At 43.9% G+C, this 21,340-nt stretch overlaps 1 protein-coding gene across 4 annotated transcripts in view; it reads right to left on the bottom strand.

Moving 5' to 3' along the window:
- Positions 1–6,448: 6,448 nt before the first annotated feature.
- CASR (calcium sensing receptor) overlaps positions 6,449–21,340 on the bottom strand; it is a 100,141-nt gene continuing 85,249 nt past the window's right edge. For 3 of the 4 annotated variants that reach the window (XM_015446364.4, XM_074033328.1, XM_005547996.5), the window contains 3 exons: positions 18,530–18,760; positions 10,712–10,835; positions 6,449–9,251 (listed from right to left, as the gene is read on the bottom strand). In XM_015446364.4, the coding sequence (XP_015301850.3) occupies positions 7,747–9,251; positions 10,712–10,835; positions 18,530–18,760 (1,860 nt within the window). In that variant the 3' untranslated portion in view covers positions 6,449–7,746. The remainder of the gene's footprint in view (positions 9,252–10,711; positions 10,836–18,529; positions 18,761–21,340) is intronic. The other variant, XM_074033329.1, reaches the window with a different exon arrangement.

Raw genomic sequence — 21,340 nt, forward strand, 5'->3', positions numbered from 1 at the left:
CATATCCATAATATTGTCCTATCTGAGAACCCAAGTGACAGATTTTTCTTGTTTTATGATACATTATGCTCATGGAAGGAAATTAAGGAAAAAAAGCCCAGAAAAATATTACAAAGAAAATACAAATCACTAATAATTCTAACACCCGACATAATCACTTTTAAATGATTATGCATTTTCTCCAGGCTATTAAATAGACACTTCTTGTACTGGACCCGGATTAACTGCAGTAGGGATGGCACCAGGTTCAAGAGGCTGAAGAAGAGACTTGGAGTCAGCAAAGGAGGCGTAGGGTTTACTGAAGGGGACTTAAATACAGGGCAGTCCAGTGGTGGTGGACTGGATGGGAGAACCTCAACCTCTTGTAAAAAGCATGCCGTTGGCCGGGCGCGGTGGCTCAAGCCTGTAATCCCAGCACTTTGGGAGGCCGAGACGGGCGGATCATGAGGTCAGGAGATCGAGACCATCCTGGCTGACACGGTGAAACCCCGTCTCTACTAAAAAATACAAAAAACTAGCCGGGCGAGGTGGCGGGTGCCTGTAGTCCCAGCTACTCGGGAGGCTGAGGCAGGAGAATGGCGTGAACCTGGGATGTGGAGCTTGCAGTGAGCCGAGATCTGGCCACTGCACTCCAGCCTGGGCAGCAGAGTGAGACTCCGTCTCAAAAAAAAAAAAAAAAAAAAAAAAGCATGCCGTTCACATAGCATTTTCACTTAGCACTCTGCCCCCAGCAACCTCCATCTGGGAACCCTCATTTCTTATTAACTTATTGCTATCAGGTGAGGTTACCATACAACACACACACAAAGACACACATACAAACATATGCATGTTATTTAAAAAGACAAGTAGTACTAATCTCCTGCAGTGCATGTTCCTGCTCTCTCTCCATCTCCTCTGCCAGCAGGTTCTCCCTCATGGTAAAATGCCAGGTGTAGTTCAGTCTCCAGCACAGCATCTTGTGGATCTACCACAGCTGTGGAGATGAAAATAAATCATATTTTGCTTATATTTTTCTTAAGAGTGTGTGTTTTTCATGTTGTGTTTGATCTTAAAAATCTTTGTTTTGGGGTGGTAGACACTGTGGACGGGCTTGTTCAGTAGCCACTCTGACCTTCTTCTAGCAGGTCTTCCTCCACTATAGAGGCTGGGAAGCAAATGCTACATTTCCAGACTCCCTGACAGCCAGGGCTCTGCATGTGGCTGATGTGAGACTTGGAAAGTTCTTATGAGTGGGGCCAAGCACAGGCAGAGGGATTTGGTTCCTCCAGCTGCAGTGAAGGTTCCAGTGTCTAGTTCTGTGTGTCTTGGTGCTAAGTGGAAGGCAGGGGAGGTTATGAAGCTTTTTCCAGAACACCCTCATAGAGGGATTAGGCATTTCTCCTAGGTGAATTGATCCTGATTGTATAGCAACTAAATTTGGATCACTGAGCCTCCCAAAATGTTATAAGCTTCCTAATACCATATAACAAGTACCTTTCTGCTTGAACTAGTTAGAGTGAATTCTATTGCCTCCAACTAAGAAAGCTGACAGAAGAAATGATTACATTCCATGGCACTTCCCAAGATTTCAAAAGCAAACCCGCTAAACTTCAGTCACCCATGGTTTTAATAATTATTTATATTTTGCCTATATTCCTGAAGTCCCTTTCAAATCACTTGTTTTATTTGGCAAACAACCGTAGTTGGTAATTATGGCAGGTAATAGTCTATCTACTTTTCTTTTTTTGAGACAAGGTCTGACTCTGTTGCCCAGGCTGGAGTGCAGTGGCTCTATCTTGCTTCATTGCAGCCTCTGCCTCCTGGACTCAAGGAAGCCTTCCACCTCAGCCTCCCAAGTAGCTGGGATTACAGGTGCACGCCTCCATGCCCAGCTAATTTTTTTGTATTTTTTGTAGAGATGAGGTTTCACCGTGTTGCCCAGGCTTGTCTCAAACTCTTGACCTCAAATGATCCACCCGCCTTGGCCTCCTAAAGTGCTGGGATTAGAGGTGTGAGCTACCATGCCTGGCCTATGTACTTTTCATAGTGGAAACTGAGACAAAGAAAGCTTAACTGCCTCATCTAAAGACGTGTAACTTATCTGTCGTACTGCCTAGAATCTCACTCCTTTCCACTATTCTATGTCCTCAGCCTGTTCACAAATTTAAAAGTCCCATGAAAGTCTTGGGAGCTAATTAGAGCTCTAGAAAAATTTGTAGGAGGGGTGACTAACCCAATATGGTGATTCCTATCTAATATGATATACTTATTTGTTTAAAATTTGGTTACATGTTTATTTTAAATTCTTTATTTTCCTTTTATAATTTTGTGCTTAATGTACAAAACTTGGGAAAAATTTAGAAAATCCTAAAGAAGCAGAAACAATCATCCATTAGTCCACTACCAAGCAATCTTCATTTATAATGAGTGTATGTTTATAATTCATACGTTTCTCATTTATAATGAGAGGTCAGATAGAAACAAAACATTTAAAGAAAATCAGGATATTTTGAACAATAACCACATCTTTGGGTTGATATCAAGGAAGACAATCACATTCTTCCAAAAACATTTCCTGACGCCTTTGTGAGGGATCAAATCCTGTAATGACTCCAGGGGTTATTCTTGGGCTTTGATATCTTACCTATTTTCACTAAACTTGAAAATATTTGCCATCCATGTGCTGAAACTTCAGTCGCAGGGTTTGCTGCTTTTATTTGCTCTAACTTCCTGTGCTATCTAGTTACCCAGGTGCCCACATTTTAGAGGCAGGGAGCTGGTGCTGTATCTCTATTATTCCCCCACCTCACCTCTCTCTTCCAATAAAGCTCTTTTTCTTTTCTTTTCTTTTCTTTTTTTCCTTTTTTTTTTTTTTTTTGACAGGGTCTTACTCTGTCACCCAGGCTGGAGTGCAGTGGTGCAATCACAGCTCTCTGCAGCCTTCACCTCCTGGGCTCAAGCAGATCCTCCCACCTCAGCCTCCTGAGTATCTGCCACTATAGGCGCATGCCACCATGTCCAGCTGTTTTTTTTTTTTTTTAATTGTTTGTAGAGATGGGGTTTTGCTGTGTTGCCCAGGCTGGTCTTCAACTCTTGGGGCTCAAGTGATCCTCCCACCTCAGGCTCCCAAAATGCTGGGATTGCAGGCATGAGCCTCTGCATCTGGCCTCAGCTGTTGATTTAAACGGGTACCCTTGCTTGTGTCCACTCCAAGTGTCCTCCACTCTTGTCCGGGGGTCAGGGGAGGGGACGGATGTGGTGGTTATTCCCAACAGAGGAGAAGGTTCCCCTAGCCCCACTTGGTGCTAGAGTCACAGTTGTCCCTCCAGTTCCCAGATGCACCTTCGTGCTGGTTCTGCCCAGCTTCCTGCCCTGTTGGCCTTCACCTAGCGGTTCTCCATTTCTCATACCACTTGCTGAGTTTTTCCTCTCAAGGCTAAGACTCTTCTTTGGATCCTTGGAATGCATCTTTATTCCTGTGACAGGTTCTACCCTGTGCTTGTTGTTTCCCTGACCCCTGCCTCACTCTTTGCATAATAGCAAAGTCACTCAAAGTTGTCATCCAAGTCTTGATGTTTTTTCCATGATCTTGGCCAGGAAAACCAGCATCTCCCAGAGGCTGTGATCTCACTATGGCAACTTCCTCCCACCTACCCCAATTCCACCCACCTCTGGGAGGGTTCTTGTCTCCAGTGGACTCCTAAAATGACCACTCAGCCTCAGACAAATGAGGACCACCTCCTCCGGTGATTAGCCAGCAGCCCTTATTGATGTTCCATTGTTTTTCTAGCAATAATGATTTCAAATGCAGCAGATGAGCAAAGGGAAGCTCCGGCTGGGCAGAGCCAGCCCATAGCTATGCGATTTCAACTAGAGCAAAACGACAGACAACATTGCCTTGAAATGTGACTTCTGGAGACAGAGGTAGGGTAGCCCCAACTTCCCCCAAATCAAAATTAATGCAATTAGACAATGTGTGACGATCATAGGGACTTTCAGGGTATTGATGTTATATGTTGATCGTCACCTCTAAAGTTCCAACCTTGATTCTTAAAATCTTCTAGGACACTTTCATTTGAGTGAAAATCTCTTTATAATTCATTTTAATTTTCAAAAGAAATGTAATCAGTTGCCCACTGTTAACAAAAGCTAAGAAATATTTTTAAAAGTAATTAAAAGGTGAGCATATATTTACCTCCTGACTTCCTTTTTTCAAGAGAAAAGCAAACACTAGTTTGTTGAAGCTACCATTTTCAGGTTTCTGCTACTTACAGATAATGGAATGAGACAACATGGCTGTGTATTTTCTATAGCCAAAGCCAGGAAAGACTTAGAATATGAGGTTTATACTTTCCCAAGCAGATGTGGAGGAATAGAATATTAGAGGAGAACGAGTGAGCTAGGTGGGGGGAAGAGGACCACAGTGAGAACAGGAATAGATCCTTGGCTGCTAAAACTCAGGGAAGGAGAAGACAATACAAATGTATTTGTTTTCTGTTGCTGCTGAAACAAATTACTGCAAACTTCATGGCTTAAAACAACACAAATGTATTATCTTACAGATCTGGAGGTCAAAAGTCCTACAAGGGTGTCACTGGGCTAAAATCAAGGTGTTGGCAGGGCTGCATTCCTTTCTGGACGTTTTAGGGGAGAATCAGTTTTCTGGCATTTGCCAGCTTCTAGAAGCAGCCTGCTTTCCTCAGCTCATGCCCACTTCCCTACGCAAAGGCAGCACTGGCCGGTGGTGTTTTTCTCATACTGTATCGCTCGCACACTGACTCTTCTGCTTCATCCACATTTAAGGGCCCTTGGGATTCCACTGGGCCCACCTGGATAATTTGGGACCCTCTTCCTATCTCAAGGTCAGCTGACTAGCAATCTTAATTCCACTGTACTTTAATTCACCCTTGCTATGTAACAACACAGGCATAGGTTCTAGAGATTAGGACGTGGGCATCTTCAGGTGACCATTATTCTGCCTACTACGAAATCTATTCAGGTTTGGAGACATGTACCCTGTTTCTTCTCTGGTACCCTGGAGTCTTTGTTAGCCTCCATAAGCTCTGTGTACTGTCATGGGGAGACAGCAGTCAAGTAGATGTGGAAGTGAGGCTGCCAGTGATTTCTGGGCCCCAGGGATGAGCATGGAGGTAGCTGCAAGAGCTGGCAGGCCCCACAGGGACCGACTGGTTAGGACAGTGAGGCATGCGTGAAAACCACCATGAATCCCGTGATGGGACCAGATGAGGATACGATGCCTCAGAGCACGCCAGCAAAGGCCACATAAGATTGCTCTCAGCAATGTCATGAGGGAGCTGCCGATGACTGAGGAGGCCCACCCAACATTACAAAAACCCTCCTGGAAGGGAGAAGGAACAACCTCCGAATTGATCCCCAAACATCTAAATTGACTCAGAAAACACTGAAGTTACTGTGAAAACCCCGATTTGACTAAGATGAAGTTTCTGTCACTAGGCTGGATGGGAATTTGAGATAGAAATTAAGTTGTTTTAGAAAAATAATGAAGGTTCGTATTTCACACCCCTGATTTTGGCTGAGTTGCACCTGCTGCGTATAAATTGGCACAGTGTTGCTGTATCTGCCTTTCTGACAATACTATTGGGAGAGACTCCTTTATTTGCAAGCACTTGGTGAAATGAAAGCTCACTGTAAACCTATGTTTTCCTCCTTAAGCTCCTTAGGTGAGGTGGACATTGAAGTCAAACCCCGGAGGGAGAAGTATGTGACATTCTGTTGAGGCTGTTCCTTCATAGCTATTCTGAAACCATCATATTTTCAGCATTTTTTTTAAGACCAAGTAAAATGTTAAATATAAAACCCCACTCAGCTCTGTTAGAGGCATGACTGCAGCGGGGGCGCAGGCTGGGTGGGGGGCGGTGCCTTTCCTGGGTAGGGAGCAGGTACCTCACTCGGGTCGTCCTGAGTCACCACCTTCTGCTCACAGTTGTGCTCCCACATGGTGCCCTCTAATGGTTTCTCATCATAATCTTAACAAATATCAAATCAACTAATTTGCCCTACAAATCACTAAAAGGAGCCCCTTTGGAAGGAAGTGGTTAGGGGAAGAAGTCACCAAGAGCTGTACGATTTGAGGCTTCAGGTGATTTAATTGCAATGGTCTGACTTCAGCTTAAGAGTAGCATTGAGAGTGATCTGAGAACTTCCTCCTAGACAGGTGATGGTCTTCCCTGGATGCTGGAGGTCCAGGCCCTGACACTGCAGAGACAGGGCATCAGGCCGCCTGAGGGGCTGACCAGCTTTCTGGCTTCCTCACCATAAGCCAGTGTTACTAGGGTTGACCCCATGTGTTGGGCCCCAGAGCTCTTGGGCTTATTGTAGAGAGAGTGATTGTGATCAGTGGGCTAGCTGGTACAATCTGAATGGTTAATATGTATGTTTCATTTTGTATTTGAAGGGAAAATTATTATTATAGTATCAGTAATAATAATATTAACTAATATTTATTGAATGCTTATTGTGTGCTAGGCACCAGGCTAAAGTACTTTACATACATTATCTCATTTAATCCACATCAGAGCTCTGAGGGGAAAGAATGATTACTGTCCTCATTTTAGAGATGAAGAAGCTGGGGCTTAGAGAGGTTAAGGTTCCCTGCCTACAGTCACCCAGCTTGCAAATAACCAAGACAGAGCTTTAACCCTGGTCTGTCTCTCTGGCTCCAGAGCCTGGGTGACCAGCAGTATTAACACCACTGCTGGAGGGAACATAGCTCTGACATTTGAGGGTGGATCTTTCTTGGAACCAGGCTTTCCTACCCTGGCAGCTATTAGCAGGCCAATAGTTGGGAGCTTACTCTGCACAGGGACAGGGTGGATCTGGCTTCATGAATTCTTTAGGGTAGGAAAGGGAGGGACTTCTGGACCCTTGAGTCCCTGAAGGGGCTCACATAAGGCTCAGCTCATGGGAGTGAGGATGGTGGGGTGGGGAAATAGAGCTCAATAATACTGCCTTATAGAAACCAGACTGACATTTTCCAGTTTATATTGTCCATGGACTATTACAACAGAAGCATTTTCCTAAGGATAAAACTACATACAGGAATATTAATTACAGATACAGCTCATTGGTTTATGCAGTCCCTTCCTAACAATTTGAGGTGATTCTTGTGATCCTGGAATCTAAACATGGCATCACTGTCATGGCCTGGACAGAACCAGACATATGGTATAGGAGGGGTGCAAACCTTCTGGATGTTACACAATAGCAGCAGCAGGTAGGAGAGCAAATATCATATGGTTTTCATAAATAGGAGGAGATACATTCTCCTTATGTTGTGAACATTTAAAGTTCAGTCGGTTGTCAAGGCATTGGGCAGGACTGGTGTCATTCTGTCTTTCAGACTCTCAGCTCTGGTGGTGGCAGAAATTTGATGTCCCATCAGTCTGCACACTCTGGAGGGTAGTTTAAAGCCGTAGTTTCATCTCTGAGCTGTTGGATGGGACAGAATGGAGGAAGAGACATTAGATGTGGGCAAACAGCAAATCTGACCGTGGAGATCTCAATGATTTGAAATGCAACCACAGAAACACAAAGTTCTTCTTTCTTTAATTTTAAAGGGAACATTGGTCAATTCACTGTCATTTAAACTGGTGTGACTAAATTTGGGGCATCTGATGTGTCTATTATCCCTTCTTCCTCAGAGGAAAGGGGTCTGGGGCAATTCCTCATCCCTGGGACCCCAAGAAACCTCTCTGCATTCTCCCTAGACCAGTCTTCTCCATTTTATGAATGCAGTACATTTTCTGTAACAGTGCTTCCTCCACCGCTGATGACAAAGCTCTGTGAACTGGACACTACAAGTGCTGGGGACAACTCTTCAGGGACCTCCACCTCTGGCCGGTGGTCTCCACCCACTGGTCCTTGCAGACCTGTTTCTTGGACGCTCAGATCTGAGTCCGCTTCCCCGCACTGCAGCGGGAGTAATGCCTGGTGTCGGGCCAGCGTATCGCTGCTTTTCTGGGCCTCCAGGGAGTTCTGGTGTGTAGAATTCCTGTGGGCCATGGCGTTCTTCTGAGGCTCATCGAAGCTCAGTGAGAAGGTGACCGTGCCACTGCCGAAGATGACCTTCTGCTTGCATCTTGGCTGCTGCTGCGATTGTTGCTGCTGTGGGAGGGTCAGGGGCTGCTGCTGCTGCTCTTGTTGGGTTAGGGCCAGCGGCTGCTGCTGCTTCTGCCTCTCGGGCTGTGGGAATGGGTCTTCGCTGTTGCTCTTGCTGCTGATGGAGGAGGAGGGGGTGGATCCAGTGGAGCCCCCAAGGCTGCTGGACCGCTTGCGGGAGACGTTGCTGCGGCGCAGCGTGGCCCGGGCAGCCACCTTGAAAGCGTGAGCTGCGGTGCTGCAACGCACCTCCTCGATGGTGTTGCGGGATGGCTTGAAGAGAATGATGTAGATCTTGTTGAAGAAGATGCACGCCAGCAAGCCAAAGCTGGCTGCCAGGATGGCAATCACCTCCACGGCAGAGACAAACTTGCCGTAGGTGCTGGCATAGGCTGGAATGAAGGAGATCCAGACAATGAAGAAGATGAGCATGCTGAAGGTGATGAACTTGGCTTCATTGAAGTTCTCTGGCAGCTTCCGGGACTTGAAGGCAAAGAAGAAGCAGATGGCAGCCAGCAGGCAGGTGTAGCCGATCAGGAAGCCCAGGGCCATGAGTGAGCCCTCGTGGCACGTGATGAAGATGATCTCATCCTCCAGCTCGTGGTTGCGGTAGCTTGAGGGGGGCGCGGTGTAGAGCCAGATCACACAGATGACAATCTGCATGAAGGTGCAGAGGAAAACCAGCAGAAACTGCAGGTTGAGCCCCCACCACTTGCGGTGGAAGCTGGTGGGGATCTTGGCCTCAAACACCAGGAGGACACGGTTGGTTTTCACCAGGATGCACGAGATGCAGAGCACGAAGCTGATGCCAAAGGCCGGTTGGCGCAGGCGGCAAGTCCAGTCCTGGGGCTCCCCAATGAAGAACAGGGAGCTGGAGAAGCAGCAGAGCAGGGAGAAGAGGAGAAGGTAGGAGAGCTCTCGGTTCGTGGCCTTGACGATGGGCGTGTTGCGGAACTTGATAAACACACCCAGCACAAAGGCTGTCAGGAAAATGCCCAGCACGGCAAAGAGGGTGAGTGCAATCCCAAAGGGCTCTGTCCACGACAGAAACTCGATCTCCTTGGCAATGCAGGAGGTGTGGTTCTCATTGGACCAGAAGTCATCTGGGCACTTGTTACAGGCACTGGCATCTGTAAAATGTCCCGGTGAAGAGTGAGTTACTGTGTGGCACAGACTAAAACGTGTGAGTGTACATGTGGTGGTGGGAATACATAGTTTTTTGAATGTGGTCACTACATATTTTCTTCATTTTGATGAAAACATTCTGATTTTTACAGTATCAAAAAATATGCTGAACCCCAACATGTTTAATAACATGGTTAATTTCATGTAACTCTGATGGTTCTATTGTTAGTTTGTTTTCCCTTTGCACATGACATGGGTGGGGCCCTTGCTTCATTTAACACTACCTGCTGATGGTTTATATCAGGGAATGATCAACCTTGCTGGACAGGTGGCTGCCCTGCACACCAGAGGTCTAGCATGGTCCATCAACGCTTCACAGAATGATTGAAGCTTAACCTGATTTATTTATTTAAATATTATTGGATAATATTTGAGGTTTACAACATGATGTTGTGGGATACATATGGGCAGTAAACTGGCTATTCTAGTGAAGCAAATGAACATATCTGACATCTCATATGGAGACTGATTTATTTTGGATATATGGATGGGCTTTGTAGACACACCAGAGCAGACTTCCTTTAGATCAAGGCAGAGTATCCCACGCACATGACCTATGCTTTCCTCACTCCATATCCACAGCTTTTCGATGAGGGAGGCTGCAGACTCATTCAATTGACAACTGTTTACTAAGTCTCTGCTAACTCCCAGGCAGTGTGCAGTTTTGGGCAGTGAAAGGAGCAGGGTGTTTGGAGTTAGAGATCTGGATGGAATCCTGGCCATACTACTTACTGGTGATGTGACTTTGGTCAAGTTTCTTAACCTCTCAGAGCCTTAGTTTCCTAATTTGTAAAATGGGAGCAGCAATAATGCCATTATTGGGGTGAGGATAACATGAGATAATAATATCAACTATAGTTAATATTTATAGAGTACTTCTAAAATGCCAAAGTTTTGTTTAACAAATATTTATCTAGAGCTTACCATGTGCATTACCAATATTAATCGTTTAATTCTCAAAACTCTATAGGATAGTTTTAATTATTATTCCCACCTAAAAGTAACCTGAGAAACAGGAAAAGCACAAGTAAGATAGCAAATTCAGTGCCAGGCACCCAGCAGGCAATTCTATCATGGCCTATTAACTCTGGAGTCTGGAGCAGACAGAACTTTGTCCATTCAGGGCCACTAAACTCTAACAAAAGGGAAATATATTGGCCAGCAGTATAAAGTAAGAGAAAGATGTGTAATAGGTGTTGTTAGCTTTCATGGTATTAAAAGAACATTTAACTTTCTTTTTCTGTTCCACCTCCATGACCAACATTTTGTGATGCTCAGACATACCCTTGTTAAATGAGAAACTGTGCAAAGCACCATCTCAACCCAGCCCTTCCATGGGCTTCACTGACCCCAGGCCTCCAAAGTGGACCAAGCCCTGCACAGTGCCCAAGAGGGGTTCCCTTACCTGTCTCATCGCTGTACTCCCCATCAGGACACTCCACACACTCAAAGCAGCAGGTGGGCTCCCCCTCAATGATCCCTTTCCTGGTCCCTGCCAGACAGTCTCGGCTGCAGTTGGAGAAGGGCACCTGGAGGACAGACAGCACAAAGGTGAGTGTCTGTAGCTGTAGGATCCGGGGCCAACCCTACAGTCTCTTCAAAACATGTAAGAGGGAGGAGTTTGGGCACAAGAATCAGTGTGACAGATGCTGGGCCCATTCCAGGCAAAAGGAGGTCCAGAGGTCCTTGGTTCTGATATCTGTGAAAGGGACAGATGCCTGTGGGCAAGTGGGTATACATGCACACACACACATGTGCATGCACACATACACACACACACGCATGGGATTCTATGATGATCTGGGAAAAGCGCCACTACTTTCTACTACTTGAAAACAGATGAAAAATACTAAAACACTAGACAACATACTCAAAGGACCTAAGAAAGAAAATGTATCATGACCATGTTGGGTTTATGCTCAGGAGTGCAAAAAAGTCTAATGTTAGACAAATCTGTAAGTATTATTCACTGTATTAACAAATTAATGGAGAAAAAAATCATATGATCGCCAACAGATAAATAAAAAGCATTTGATGAAATTCAACACAAACCATTGATAAAAGCTTAGTAAAAAAGGAGTGGGAAGAAATATCTTTAGCTTGAAAAAGGGTACCAAAAAACCTCTTAGAGTAAACATCATTCATATAGAGAAAATATTAAAAGTATTTCCATTTAAAACAAGGATGTCCACTATCACCACTACTCTTTAACTTTGCACTGGAGGTCCTAGCTAATGGAATCAGACAAGAAAAATAAGTGCATACATTTTGAAAAGGATGGGGAGGGGAGGGGAGGGGAGGGGAGGGAATAGGACAACTCACATAATCATCTTCAACTATGGTGACAAGGTATCCTCAGAGATGTGCTCTCAGTCCTTAAGTTGCCAACCCATTCAATCACTGAATGAAAGCTAAAGGCCCTGTTTTCCAAACCCACACTAGGAATGCTTCTAAATTTTCCCCATTAAAGAATGATGGTTGCGTCCTTTCTTCCTATTTGAATATGCTTTACTTCTTTTTCTTGCCTGATTGCCCTGGCCAGAACTTCCAATACTACGTTGAATAAGAGTGGTGAGAGAGGGCATCCTTGTCTTGTGCCAGTTTTCAAGGGGAATGCTTTCAGCTTTTGCCTATTCTGTATAATATTGTCTGTAGGTTTGTCATAAATGGCTCTTATTATTTTGAGGTATGTTCCTTCAACACCTAGTTTATTTAGTTCTTAACATGAAGGGATGTTGAATTTTATCAAAGGCCTTTTCTGTGTCTATTGAGATAATCATGTGCTTTTTGTCTTTAGTTCTGTTTATGTGATGAATTACGTTTTGCAGGAACAGAAAACCAAACACCCCATGTTCCCACTTATAAGTGTGAGCTGAACAACGGGAACACTGGACACAGGGTGGAGAACAACACTGGGGCCTGTCCGGAAAGGGTGGGGGGAGTGGAGAGCATTAGGGAAAAGAGCTCGTGCATGCTAGGCTTAATACCCAGGCGATAGGTTGACAGGTACAGCAAACCACCATGGCACACATTTGCCTATGTAATAAACCTGCACATCCTGCACATGTACTCCAGAACTTAAAAGAAATAAAATGAAAAAAGAATGATGGTTGCTGTATCTTTTACCAAGGTAAAGTGAGGTTCTCTTCTATTCCTAGATTAATGAAATTTTTGTTTTTAACCTGAGAGGGTATTGAATGTTAATGGATACTTTTTCTGTGTCTGCTGACATTGTAGAACTTTTATCTTTTATTCTGCTAATGTAATAAGCTACATTTATGAACTTTGTAAGTTTGGCTATCATTACATTCCCGTACATTCACTGCTAACTCTACTAGGAGATGATGTTTATTTTATACATTGCTGGTCTATGTTTGGTGATATTTTATTTAGGATTTGAGCATCTACATATATAAAGAATATTGTCCTATAATTGTCTTTGCTTGTATTGTTCTATCTGTTTTTGGTATCAAGATTATATTATCATCACAAAATAAATTTAGTAGCTTTCCTTCTTGGTTTCTGCTAGGCTGTGAGTGCCAACAATTTCAAAATAATAACTCCAACAAGACAACTGTATTTCTGTCTCATATAAATGTCTAGGGATGTGGTCTAGAGTGATATAGCACTCCACAATGTTGGACACCTAGACTCTTTCTACCTGGTGGTTCTGACATGTTTGTCTTTGCCTCATAGTCCTTGATAGTGGCATTTGGTTTCCAGGAGGCAAGATAGAGGAAGGGATGAAGAAGAGAGCAAAGGATACCTGCAAGCACTTTCTTAAAGAAGGTTCCCAGAATCATCCCACAACACTGCCACTTACATCCCATTCTCCAGGATTTAATCACATGGCCACACTTAGTAGAAATGAAGGCTGAAAAATGTCATCTTGAATCTGGGTAGTCATATGTCCAGCTAAAATGGAGTTCTATTTTTAAAGAAAAAGAGGAGTATAAATAATGAGGGCTGATAGCAATGTCTGCCATGCCTCTTTTTCTCTTCTTGTTAATGGTTAAGGAACAAGCTGAAGGTCACACAATGGCTTGAGACTGGAGAGCTGAGATTCGCGATGAGGTCGGTCTTCAAAGTCTACACTTTTCACTACACCAGACTCTGCTTTGTACCAGTCAAGGCTTAGAAGAATGTCTCCATCTGGGTCCTCTTACTGCATCCTTCAGCAACCATCAGCTAAAGAGAAATCCTATCACCACAGGAGTGGGCTGAGGTAGCCATCAGAAAGATCCATTTTTCCAAAAAGCAGTCAAGTATCTCCAAGGCTCCTCAACAGTCTTGTTAAAGATGCCTGTCCAATTCTGGCCAAGGAAGCTCATCTGAATTCCAAGCCCCTAATTAAGGTGTCTCTTTTACTTCTTATTTGTTGCAGCAAAACAAGGAAAGAATTATTGGTAGTGTAGTGTAGGGAATGGAGCACTGAGGTCTAAGTTAGGGTCCTTGGAGTCTAGTCTCAGCTTTTTTTTTTTCATTTATTTTTTATTTTTTTTTATTATTATTATACTTTAAGTTCTAGGGTACATGTGCATAACGTGCAGGTTTGTTACATATGTATACTTGTGCCATGTTGGTGTGCTGCACCTGTCAACTCGTCAGCACCCATCAACTCATCATTTACATCAGGTATAACTCCCAATGCAATCCCTTCCCCCTCCCCCCTCCCCATGATAGGCCCCGGTGTGTGATGTTCCCCTTCCCGAGTCCAAGTGATCTCATTGGATCTCATTGTTCAGTTCCCACCTATGAGTGAGAACATGCGGTGTTTGGTTTTCTGTTCTTGCGATAGTTTGCTGAGAATGATGGTTTCCAGCTGCATCCATGTCCCTACAAAGGACACAAACTCATCCTTTTTTATGGCTACATATATATTCCATGGTGTATATGTGCCACATTTTCTTAATCCAGTCTGTCACTGATGGACATTTGGGTTGATTCCAAGTCTTTGCTATTGTGAATAGTGCCGCAATAAATATACGTGTGCCTGTGTCTTTATAGCAGCATGATTTATAATCCTTTGGGTATATCCCCAGTAATGGGATGGCTGGGTCATATGGTACTTCTAGTTCTAGATCCTTGAGGAATCGCCATACTGTTTTCCATAATGGTTGAACTAGTTTACAATCCCACCAACAGTGTAAAAGTGTTCCTATTGCTCCACATTCTCTCCAGCACCTGTTGTTTCCTGACTTTTTAATGATTGCCATTCTAACTGGTGTGAGATGGTATCTCATTGTGGTTTTGATTTGCATTTCTCTGATGGCCAGTGATGATGAGCATTTTTTCATGTGTCTGTTGGCTGTATGAATGTCTTCTTTTGAGAAATGTCTGTTCATATCCTTTGTTCACTTTTTGATGGGGTTGTTTTTTTCTTGTAAATTTGTTTGAGTTCTTTGTAGGTTCTGGATATTAGCCCTTTGTCAGATGAGTAGATTGCAAAAATTTTCTCCCATTCTGTAGGTTGCCTGTTCACTCTGATGGTAGTTTCTTTTGCTGTGCAGAAGCTCTTTAGTTTAATGAGATCCCATTTGTCAATTTTGGCTTTTGTTGCCGTTACTTTTGGTGTTTTAGACATGAAGTCCTTGCCCATGCCTATGTCCTGAATGGTATTACCTAGGTTTTCTTCTAGGGTTTTTATGGTATTAGGTCTAACATTTAAGTCTCTAATCCATCTTGAATTAATTTTCATATAAGGAGTAAGGAAAGGATCCAGTTTCAGCTTTCTACTTATGGCTAGCCAATTTTCCCAGCACCATTTATTAAATAGGGAATCCTTTCCCCATTTCTTGTTTTTCTCAGGTTTGTCAAAGATCAGATGGCTGTAGATGTGTGGTATTATTTCTGAGGACTCGGTTCTGTTCCATTGGTCTATATCTCTGTTTCGGTACCAGTACCATGCTGTTTTGGTTACTGTAGCCTTGTAGTATAGTCTGAAGTCAGGTAGCATGATGCCTCCAGCTTTGTTCTTTTGACTTAGGATTGTCTTGGCAATGTGGCTCTTTTTTGGTTCCATATGGACTTTAAAGCAGTTTTTTCCAATTCTGTGAAGAAACTCATTGGTAGCTTGATGGGGATGGCATTGAATCTATAAATTACCTTGGGCAGTATGGCCATTTTCATGATACTGATTCTTCCTATCCATGAGCATGGGCTTCATCCCTGGGATGCAAGTCTGGTTCAACATATGCAAATCAATAAACGTAATCCAGCATATAAACAGAACCAAAGACAAAAACCACATGATTATCTCAATAGATGCAGAAAAGGCCTTTGACAAAATTCAACAGCCCTTCATGCTAAAAACGCTCAATAAATTCAGTATTGATGGAACATATCTCAAAATAATAAGAGCTATTTATGACAAACCCACAGCCAATATCATACTGAATGGGAAAAAACTGGAAAAATTCCCTTTGGAAACTGGCACAAGACAGGGATGCCCTCTCTCACCACTCCTATTCAACATAGTGTTGGAAGTTCTGGCTAGGGCAATCAGGCAAGAGAAGGAAATAAAGGGTATTCAGTTAGGAAAAGAAGAAGTCAGATTGTCCCTGTTTGCAGATGACATGATTGTATATTTAGAAAACCCCAGTGTCTCAGCCAAAAATCTCCTTAAGCTGATAAGAAACTTCAGCAAAGTCTCAGGATACAAAATAAATGTGCAAAAATCACAAGCATTCTTATACACCAGTAACAGACAAACGGAGAGCCAAATCATGAATGAACTTCCATTCACAATTGCTTCAAAAAGAATAAAATACCTAGGAATCCAACTTACAAGGGATGTAAAGGACCTCTTCAAGGAGAACTACAAACCACTGCTCAGTGAAATCAAAGAGGACACAAACAAATGGAAGAACATAGTCTCAGCTTTTATACTGACCATCTGTTTGGCCTGACAAGTCACCTTTGCATCCCAAAACCTCAGTGGCATCAACTTCAAATTGGAAGCTTGAATATAAGGATCTTTAAAGATCTATCTAGCTCTAAATTTAGTGCTACATTTGTAAGAAAATTGAGAACATCAGTTAAGTATAATGCCATATTAATAATACTTTGCATTTATATATTAATAGTATGATTCAGTTTATCATACACTTTTCATCCTTGATCTCATTTGATCTCAATAACAACTTTGTGAAACATGTAGGGAAGTCATTAATATATAATTTATAGTTAAATATAGATGATATTTTTGTGGTCATTTCCACAAACAGTACAGAAAATAATAGAGTAGATCCTAAGATTTGTTGAGTATCCACTGTGTGCTAGGTTTGAGGTAATGTTTCTATGGAAAAATTAGATTTAACTTGTAACTGTGTCAACTATTCCAAGAACATAAGTGACAGAATTTATGAGAGTTCCCTGTTATTCATTTATCAGTGTTTAAGCCAATGATGTACATAGCCTGGGAGAGGACATTAGGGCTATGGAGAACTGTACAGGAGATAGTTCCCTGCTGCAGTGGAGAGGAGACATGTGCCATTAGATAATTCAATTCTATGCATTAATGGGGGTGAAAGATAACCTGGATGATCCAACAGGGATAAACAGGTGGCAGTATAGCTGATCAATTTAGACTCCAGTCAGTGAAAATGCGTGATAAATTAGACAATGGTACAATTAGTGGACAGAGGAATACAACATCTGGAACCCCCAAATCTCCATCTGGAAAAGGTCATGACATGCTTATAATTGAGAACCCACCCTCTGAGGTGGAAGCTATTAAAAATGGCACACTGTGGATGAGATTCACTGTCTATAGGAGACCTTCCCAGGGGTAACCCATCTACATACTGGGTAACAGTGAAATTGTAGCATCTCATCAGGAACCTGTCCAACCTAAGAAGCATTTGATAAGAAGATGAAGTGAGTCTTTGGTTATGTTATAAAAAGTGGTCCAAGATGGTTGGGCGTGGTGGCTCACGTCTGTCACCAGAGCACTTTGGGAGGCTAAAGAGAGTGGATCACCTGAGGTCAGGAGTTCGAGACCAGCCTGGCCAACATGGTGAAACCCCGTCTCTACTAAAAATACAAAAATTAGCTGGGCGTGGTGGTGCGCCTGTAATCCCAGCTACTCAGGAGGATGAGGTGGGAAAATTGCTTGAACCTTGGAGGCAGAGGCTGCAGTGAGCCGAGATTGTGCCACTGCACTCCAGCCTAGGCAAGAGAGCCTGACCTCATCTAAAAAATAAAAATAAAAAATAAAAAAGAAGTGGTCAAGATGCTCAAAGGTGATAATAAGAAGTCAAATGCAAATAGAAATGTGGTGGGTCTTTTCCAGGCTTCCTGGGAGAGTTAAGAGGATGCCCTGTCTAGGATCTGTGTTCTTACAGAGGACCTGGGTTCTCAGCAGCCTGCTATATTCTAGGACACAAACATCACAGAATGGTCATCATTCCAGTGTATCACGTTTCTCTCCCTTAAGTGCAAATTGACTGAGGGGTGGGCTTCTGGTTATTAACAGGCTTCCAGATGCAGTGATACTCAGGAACACAAGCATCCTCCTCTTTGTTACAGGTCTCCTGGAGTAGGAGAATAAATTGTCCTTTTGGTTTACAGTTCAGCAGTGGATGACAGTGAACTACCTCTGTGTGAACTGTCCAGGCTGTGAGGGTGGTGACAACACTGAATGACTCAGTTGAAAACATCCAGCTCCATTTTGGACTCCAGTGTCTTTCAATGGCTGTTACTGGTCATTGAGGTGGGGACAATTCTTTGTCATGTAAGATTGTCCCACGCAGGCTGGACACTTAGTATCCCTGGACCCCAAGCGCTGAAGGCCATTAATACTTCCTGGTCATTGTGACAACCCCAAAGCAGTCCCCTCCACTCTAAAACTTGTCTCCCCTGCCCTCGGCCCAGCTGAGAGCCACTGACTTGACCGATGTTTACATTTGCTTAAATAGTTTGCTCTGGTTAGGGAAAGTTTTAGCCAAGGAAACTTTATGACTAGCTAGGGAGTCATATTCGTGAAAAATGAAACTGTTTCAATACAGTAGGAAGGCACTGGGCTCAGGTTCTGGAGATTCTTCTCTTTACACTAAACACTACGGATTTCACAGGGAGCCCCAAGATTGCAGTGGCCAGAGAGTTCAGGGAAGTGGACTCTTTATTTTGGAAGTCCAGTGGTGAAACCAAAGGCCCTCCCAAAGCCCAGCACGGTTTCCTGCCCCTGGTGGAGACATCTGGTTTTCTGATGGACAGCACCTACCTCCCTGGAGAACCCACTCCACAGGATTTTCTCCTCGTTGATGAAGAGTCTTTCTCCCTTCTTGGCATAGACGTTGTAATACCCGACTTCCTTAAACACGATGGAGCCATCCTCTGGGGAGAGGTGCCAGTTGATGATGGAATAGTTCCCCACCAGGTCACCACACTCATCAAAGGTCACCTGCTCCCCCATATTGTTGGTAAAGTTTAGGTGCCGTAGGTGCTTCAGGACCTAAAGAGGAGCAGAGAATGAATACAAGCCACATGGCTGCCACATAGAACCAATTAGGTAGGCTGTGCCCTGTACAACGACGGTAAACTATCTTGTTCCAACAAAGTGGGAGGAATGTGACTTAAGGAAGAGGCAGCTTTTTCTAATTCACACCAAAGTACTTGCCTGTGTTAGCAGCAGCCCTGGTAAGCCATGGGCTTTAATTATTATTCAAATTATAATTAGGGTAAGAAACACTTTTTTGGAGATGGGGAAAGGAAAGGGAGACATCTCACCTGGCAACTGGCCAGGTCAAAGGTCCTACAGGTGTGCCATCACCTGGAAGTGCCCCAGGACGGGCAGGATTTATAAGCCAGAGCCCATCCCTGGCATCTTCTGAGCTGGGCATTGGGGAAGGAGAGGAGAAATGGCTGAGTGCACTTATTCTCCGCACTTTCTTTCCCTGTGATCCTGCTGCTGTGGAAGTGCTTTGCTGCCAAAATTCACAGAGTGGGGTGGAAGGAAGAAATAGATGAGGCTGTGGGTGAAGCCCTGGCCATTATTGCTGTCAGTCATGGCAAATCCTTGAATTTTTATAAGGTTTTCTATGTCACAAAGTCTTTGCACAAAAAAGTCATCATAATAATTACTAACACATATCACATGTTAGTCATGTAAACATTTTAGATATCAGTCATTTTTACTACCATTGAGGCACGACCCTAAGTACTTTATATCCATTATCTAATCGAATCCTCACAACAAATAGTATTAAGCTGATCTTATTGCTGGGGAAACTGAGGCACTGAAAACTTTAAGTATCTCACCCAGGGTCCCAAGCCTGCACTGTTAATTGCTATACTCTACTGCAGCATCGCTGGACTCCTGGCTCTGCTTCCTCACATGTTCCTGACATCAGTCAAGAGGAGGCAGTGGGCACTCAGCCTCTTATCTTTCACGTGAGGCCAGCCTTGTGTCACTGTGACACCACATGAGAGTAAGGCAGGGTCCAGCCTGTGAGTGTAGGGCACAGCTTCCAGTGCACCTCCTGAGTCTCCAGCAGTCTTCCATTCTGAGCTGGTTTTTTTTTGGTTTTGTAGAGACAGGGTCTCACTATGTTGCCTGCACTGGTCTCGAACTCCTGGGCTCAAGTGACCATCCTGCCTCAGCCTCCCAAAGTGCTGGAGTTACAGGCATGAGCCACTGCGCCCAGCCATTTATCATTGTTTTTAAGGTACCTAAAATCCGATGTCTAATCTCACACTGAGACAACGTTTGGGCTGGGCCCATCTAGTGAATGGCCTTAATAGGCCTTTCTGAGGCGTACATTATTCTGATATGCATGACAAACACGCGGAATGAGCCAGCACCTCTCCTGTCCCACTCCACTCCAGAGATGGCACTGCTTCTTAACAATTGATATCTGTATTGACTTTATTTTTAAACAAACATTGATTTATAGTAAGGAAGATTAAATACAGAAGAGGAGTCACTTGGATTTATCCATAAGTAGCTCCAAGATATGCCTGGGGAAGGAGTCTATGATAGACTGTGTGTGCTCACAGGCATAGCACCCTGGGCGCCTCCCCTAACCTGCAGTCTGTGACCACTGCTCCACTGGCAGGCCCTGGCTGCCCTGACTTTCCACTCAGGTCTATGAAGGAGAGGGACCCCTCACTCCCTGCTAGCTGGCTCTGCAACCAACTGCTGAGCCATCCTCAAAAAAGATGGAGAATGCCTCTTACTAAGGGTTTGTGTCTTCTCCTGTGACTTCTCACCTTCTCTGATGGTTGACAACCTTGTTTGCCTTCATTTTTACTGAGGCCTTAAGGCAGTCAGTGGAGAGGAGGTGTTCTAGACATGCTCCTTTCTTTTACCTCCACTTCCACTTCCTATCCCTCCTCACTGTTGGGGTGACCTGACTTCCTCCTACCCAGAGTGGTGTACATCCTTTTGTCTCTACCCCAACACATCCCTGTCCTGACACATCCTTCTTGCCCTCAGAGGAACATGCAGTTCTTCTGCTCTTTAATACTGCCCCTCCTCCTGCATTGCTCGAAACCTTGCTCTTAGCAGCTCGGGGGCCTTTCTGACATGGCCAGCTCATCCTTCTCCATGCCGTAATCATGCCCCTCCCACTTCCTGCTGGGGACCTACCATGACTCAGATAAAATGTGCTTCAAACTTCTCCAGGTAGCTTCCAAAGCCCTCTATACTTTGAGCTCATGTACCTACCATGACTTGTCAGTGCAAATGTTTCATCCTAATCATAGAGTTTCCACTATCTTGTCCACATGCCATGTATCTGTACATGTGGAAAAGGAGATGAGAAAAGTGAAGACGTAGGAAACTACCTCTTATTTGTACTTCCTATGTGCCAGTCACTCTTCTAATACTTAATACGCACTATGTCATTTAATCCTCACAACACCTCTATGGATTAGAATTATTAGTATCTTCATTTTCTAGATGATGAAACAGAGGCAGAGAAAGGTCAAGACATTTGCAAAAGTCATACAGCCACTAAGTGCTGGAGCTGGGGGTTGAATATGGCTTTTCTACAACACCATCCTACACCTCTAATATAAATTGCTTACAGTG

Source organism: Macaca fascicularis, chromosome 2 (genome assembly GCF_037993035.2).
Source record: "Macaca fascicularis isolate 582-1 chromosome 2, T2T-MFA8v1.1".
Lineage (NCBI taxonomy): Eukaryota > Metazoa > Chordata > Mammalia > Primates > Cercopithecidae > Macaca > Macaca fascicularis.